The following is a 6,143-nucleotide window of genomic DNA, read 5'->3' as shown; positions in this document are numbered from 1 at the left end:
CGGCGAACGGATGTGGTGGCTGCTGGGGGTTGGGGAGGGTTGTGGCTAGCGGGGGAAGTCTGGGGTGGATCACACTGTTGATGGGATGGATCCCGGTGTTGATGGGATGGGTCACGGTGTTGATGGGGTGGATCACAGTGTTGATGAGGTGGATCACGGTGTTGATGGGGTGGATCACGGTGTTGATGGGATGGATCGCGGTGTTGATGAGGTGGATCCCGGTGTTGATGGGATGGGTCACGGTGTTGATGGGGTGGATCACAGTGTTGATGGGATGGGTCACGGTGTTGATGGGGTGGATCACGGTGTTGATGGGGTGGATCACGGTGTTGATGGGGTGGATCACGGTGTTGATGGGATGGATCACGGTGTTGATGGGATGGGTCATGGTGTTGATGGGGTGGATCACGGTGTTGATGGGGTGGATCACGATGTTGATGGGGTGGATCACGGTGTTGATGGGGTGGGTCACGGTGTTGATGGGACGTCTCGCGGTGTTGATAGGGTGGATCACGGTGTTGATGGGATGTCCCTTAGGGGTCGTGGCGTGGAAGGTGTGGGGACAGCATTCCTGCGCCGCGTGTTTCCTTACTTTCAACTCGCAATGCCCCCCCCCACCCCACTTAACTGCACGTTTGTGTCTCCCTTTTTTCCTCCCAGCTATGACTGCGTGCTCTTCCTACCCCCGGGTGACGAAGGCAATCACGCAGCGTGTGCAGCACGCAAGAACCCTGGAGCCCCGCTCCCACCCAGCATCGCGACGATCTTGGCCGTCACTGGATGATCTTCCAACTTCCCAAACGATTCGCTCATGTTCCATAGCACTCCTCGAAAGAGGAAACGGACAACTCAGCTCGCATTGCAGCGGCCACCCAATGTTGTGCACGAATCGGTGCACCCCCACACATTCCAGCGTTATCTCGACCGGTCCCCCTTCACACATCCATACCTCTCACCCGCACGGTTTATCCCGTATTCTTTTGACGGGGAAATTTAGTTTTCAGTTCCATACGGCGTACAACAGTTTCAATACGGGGCAAAAACATTAATAGTCTATTTGTTTGTGTGTCTCCCTCGTGATGGGAATTTGTAGGATGAACTTTGATGTTTATAAGGGCACGGGGTGACCAATAAGGTCTGAGTTGGTCTGTAATAAGGCAGGGCACTGATAAGGGGTTGATGGGTATGCAGATCCGCATCGACCGGCCGTGGTGAACTATGGTCAACCCCCCCACCATGACCGATACCGCAGGAGAGGGCCCCTCAACAATGAATTAACAACACGGCTGCGAGTTCTGATTGAGCAGAGGTTGTCGCTGAGAAGGCGCGGTGTAAATGGTGACGACACAATGGGCTGTCAGCCATCTTGAGAGGCCTTGCAACCACTTCCCAACCTACTCACCTCTACTCACTCCCCTACCCACTCACAGAACCCACCTACTCACCTCGACTCACTCACTCCCTTACAGAATCCTCCTACCCACTTCACCATCTTACCCACTAACCTAACCACCCACCTACCCGCCTCTACTCACTCCCCTACCCACTTACAGACCCCACCTACCCAGCTAAAGCCCTCCCATCTCCCCCGATCCATCCATCCCCCCAACAACACCCACCACACCTCCCCCGCCACCACCAAGGACCACCTCCTTCCCTCCCTCCCTCCACCTCCCTGCACTTCCCTCCCTCCCCCCTCCACCACCCCTCCCTCCATTCACCTCCCTCCCCCCTCCACCACCACCAACCCAGCACCAGCACCACCACCACCACCTTCCCTCCCTCCCTGCACCCCAGCCCCTTACCCCGACCCCCCACCCGCTCCCAATCCTAGCGGCGGTGCCGGCTGCCCAGTCGCTCTTCTGTCCCAGGCTCTCAGCGGAGCGCGGCAGCTTCCCACTCTTTGTCTCATCTCGCTCCCTCGCCTCGCTCCCCTCTCTCTCTCTCGCCTCGCTCCCCTCTCCTCTCTCTCGCCTCGCTCCCCTCCCGCTCGAAGCACGCGGCCCGGCACCGGACCCCGGCGCGTGACGAGTTGAACTCCCGGCTCGCGGGCACGTGTGTCCCCGTCTGTGTGTGTCTGTGTGTGTGTGAGTGTGTGTGTCCCCGTCTGTGTGTGTCTGTGTGTGTGTCCCCGTCTGTGTGTGTGTCTGTGTGTGAGTGTCTGTGTGTCCCCGTGTGTGTGAGTGTCTGTCTGTGAGTGTGTCTGTGTGTGGTTCAGTGCCGCCCAGCGCTCGCTGGCTGCACCGCACCGGGGGGGCATCTTGCACGGCCACCGCAATGGGCGAGCGACGACTGAAGCCCGCAGCGGCGAGGCTGCTGCTGCTGCTGATGTGGGCACTGGAATGCGCGCTTGCAGCTGAAGCACCTGCTGCTTCTGCTGCTGCTTCTGCTTCCTCTGCTGCTGCTGCTGCTGCCAGCAGCTCTGTGGACGCGAGCCGAGTGAGGGGCCGGGAGCGACGCAGAGGCAGCCAGGACGCGCTGAGAGGGTGAGTCGGCTCCGCGCGGCATCCTCCCAACGCGACTCGCACGCAGAGCGCGCACCGAGGGGTGGAGGCGCACGGGGAGCGGTGATGCGTGTCAGGGGTATCGATTCCCTGCAGCGTGAGACGCAGCCACAACTTTGTGATTTAAAATACAGCGGGCAAAATCGTGCGTCGTATCACGCGTCCAGGACGGTAGTAGGTGCCGGCGGAGTGGGGCAACGCTGAATTCCCCCCTCTAGGAAGGAACTCTGTTCAAGAGGCGATCACGGGATTCATTAATTAGCTTTGATTGGCCCTCTAGTCGAGGAATTAATTACAATCTACACGTCTGAGCGAGCAGCGGGTGGGGGGGGGGGGGGCGCGCGTGGCGACCGCTTTGCGGTTCGGAGTGGGCACCTCGGGTCGCGTTTCGAATGATTTCGAGGAATCTTTGAGGGCCGCTGGTTTTCGGGGTCGGTTTGCGGACCCATGCCGCCGTTTCCCGTCTCGCCCCGTGCCGGCTCGGTCATCGCTGTTGTCGTGATTTTGGTCGAGAATTCGGTCACGCCTGTCCATTTCCACGTGTTACTCAATCGATCAGTTTCTTGTTTGTGTACGTGCCAATATCTCCCGCGGTAAAGTTCGGCATCGGCGCGCATTACCGCGGAACGGGAACGGGGCCGAGGGCACGTCGCGCCGACTCCAGCGCAGGGTACATCGAGACCATGATGGAGGGGGTTTTTGCGTTAGATCGCGTAAACCCGCCAGCACCCGACACAGCCAACTAGTAAGGGTTGTCACGCAAACAGAACTTGCCAATTGGTTACTAGTACAGCACACCGGTGTGTTCGAGAGCAAATCCACAACATTTGCAAATCTACAAAGGACAACAAACTAAAGTGTATTTGTGTACGTTGAACTTCGTTCGCACCGTACGTAGCCAACCGTGCTAATCGGAGGTGCGGGAAATAATACACCTGAGAAATACATTTTTTGAGCCGCGAATTGAACAATCAGAATTTTTGTTTTGGCTGAAGGAGGAAATCGATGAGCTCGAAGCTCTTTTGTCAGAGATGCCCAGGAGGGGCACGTGGTCAGAAAGTTACAACAACAAACAAAACTAAAACACGATAGGAGTGCAAAGTATGGGGAAGGTAAGAAAGTCACTAAAAATAAACCAAGTATTGCAAAAGTATATCATGGAGAGGGCCGCGGCTGTACAGACGTCCAGAATGTGGAACCAGCAGCAGCAGCAGCAGCGAGGGAGCGACCTCCCCGTGACCGAGTTGTCGGCGGCGTGTGCTATTGTCGGCTCAGCGCGTTATTTGACACGAGTGAGCAGAGGTAAGAGTGGAAGCTGGCAGAAGCAGATGCGTGTCCGGTGAGGCGTCGGGGTGAGGTTAGGGTCAGGGAGAAGCGGAGTTTGGCTCGTTTTGGGAGTCTGCTTCGCGAACAACCGTCACCAAACAGAGTGCGGCGGCTTCTCTACCCACTACCAAATATCATCGCCTGCTCTCTTGAAACCTCCTCTTAGCTTTCGGGGGAAGGGCGGGGGGGGGAGGCTGCTCGGACGAACGCCGACCGCTTGAGGATTTTGTACGCCTGCCGCCCACCGGCGTCTGCTGCCTGGCCAACCTGCGAGCGAAGGGCCTCTCGTTCACCAGCCGGGCCACGGCGCCGCGTGGGGGGAGACACACGCGCCCGCACCGGACCGCGTCGCTCGCGACCTGCGGGTCGCGCCGTCGCCGCCTCTCCCGCTGGGGGTGGCCGAGCGGCGTCGATCGCGGGCCCGGGGCAGGCCACCTCGTCTCGGTTCCGCCGGGAGCCGGCCAGCCATGCGAGATTGGCCCGCGAGCGGCACCGGTTTGAAACGATCGTGTGTTCGTTGAACTTCTTTCGCACCGTACGTAGCCAACCGTGCTATTCGGAGGTGGGGGGTGGCGGGCAACAAACTAAATACGAAAATAAGATCTCTAGAAATGAGTTTGTCAATCTGGATGTTAAAGTGCAACGGCTCCAGTGGCTTCCGAATATCGTCCATGATTCCTCCTCGCCCCCCCTGCGTCGTTCCTTCCCTCTGGCAGCTTGCGAATGCTGAGCGCGGCGCGCTGCAAGTTGAAACGATCAACGTCGTCGTCGTCGTCATCAATGCGAACGGGCGGCAAACAAGTTGCCCGCGCTCAGGGGCCTCGTGCAACCCCCCCGAGCGTGGGCGGCGCGCGGCGATCGCGTGATGCAACGGACGACGGTCTGACGGCCCGTGCGCGGAGCGGCCCGCTCATCTTTCTGTCTTTCCACTGCCCCCCCGACCCCCATCTCCCGGCGCTGTCGGTTGCTGCGCAGGCCCAACGTGTGCGGATCGCGCTTCCACTCGTACTGCTGCCCCGGCTGGAAGACGCTGCCTGGCGGGAACCAGTGCATCGTGCGTGAGTAGCGGGCGGGGGGGAGCGGTGCATCGTGCGTGAGTAGCGGACCGCGGGACGTATCGCATCGCCCGGCCCCGCGTCGAGATCTGTTTGCGGGGATGGGGGGGGCTTCCTCTCCCCGCTCAGCGTCTCAGGAAGCCACTACTTGAGTGGATCGGCCAAACCATCGTCAGCTCCTCCCGCCACACACGGCGGGAGGAGCAGAAGACGTCGGCGATGGCGCGACACGTCGCTGTTGAAAGAGGGGTGGGTGGGTGGGTGGGTCGGTCGGTGGGTGGGTGGGTGGGTCGGTGGGTGGGTGGGTGGGTCGGCCGCTTATTTAAGGGAATCCAGGTGAGGCCGCTTGTTTGTGTTTTTTTTATTACCGCAGCAGCCCATGAAACACTTCGCGGCGTCGTGCAGGAAATAATAATATCCGCAAGCACGCACAGCAGCCGGTAACGTGGCGTCACGCTCAGTGCGTGCGCAGTCTGCAGAAGTCACGCGCCGTGGAAAGATCTCAGCCCACGCGGCGGTAAACCGTGCTGCTGATGCAAGTGAACGTTGAATAGTGTCCCAGGCAGTATGAGAATCAGTGATAACGATTTCAAGTTTTGAACTAAGTCATGTTAATTCTAGATTTGAAGCTTTCGTGACTGCAAGGATTCATACTCTTAGGTTTTTTCGGTAAAGTCACGTAGGTAAAAATAAATAATAAAAATAAAATAATAAATCACGACGTTTCGGAGGCAACACAAGTCTCCGTCATCAGGTGGGACCGTCACAGCTAAATTTACTGTATCAAATGAGGCAAAATTCCAAGAGTAAAGCCCTTAAATACAAGTTAAGGGGGGAGGAGGAAGGGGGAGGGGGTTATCTGAATGTGGAAGCCAATGAATGGAACGTGTTGGGGGGGGTGGGCGGGGCTAAAAGAGAACAATAGGTGCACATGTTGATGTTTTACCCGGTGTTGGTTGACAATTCAAATACACAAAGGAGAGTGCTGTTCAACGCTGGGGATGTCAACACTCGGTAAAGTAGAATAGTGCCTGTCAAATAAGATGGTCCAAGTATGTGTAGTTAAATATTTTTTGCATGGTTAATAACATCTTTCCAATGATTACTCAGTTTGTACCCATCATCACGGTTGAAGTTATGTCTGTGTTTGTATATCTGGATGGCTTCGTGTACAAACCTTTGATGGTAGCCAGAAGGTTTGCAGACCACCTTGGTCTCGGAAAAGACAATCTCATGAGAACCCACAGCGTTGTAGCAA

General features: G+C 57.4%; 1 protein-coding gene across 1 annotated transcript in view; it reads left to right on the top strand.

The window, feature by feature from the left end:
- Positions 1-1,859: 1,859 nt before the first annotated feature.
- LOC144731604 (fibrillin-2-like) overlaps positions 1,860-6,143 on the top strand; it is a 129,568-nt gene continuing 125,284 nt past the window's right edge. The window contains exons 1-2 of the mRNA XM_078612782.1: positions 1,860-2,486; positions 4,806-4,888. Coding sequence (XP_078468908.1) covers positions 2,278-2,486; positions 4,806-4,888 — 292 coding nt within the window. The 5' untranslated portion in view covers positions 1,860-2,277. The remainder of the gene's footprint in view (positions 2,487-4,805; positions 4,889-6,143) is intronic.

The sequence above is a fragment of the Lampetra planeri genome, chromosome 39 (assembly GCF_965212315.1).
Source record: "Lampetra planeri chromosome 39, kcLamPlan1.2.h2, whole genome shotgun sequence".
Classification (NCBI taxonomy): Eukaryota; Metazoa; Chordata; class Hyperoartia; order Petromyzontiformes; family Petromyzontidae; genus Lampetra; species Lampetra planeri.
The sequence above is the reverse complement of the archived record's forward strand: the minus strand, read 5'-3'. Positions and strand labels throughout refer to the sequence as shown.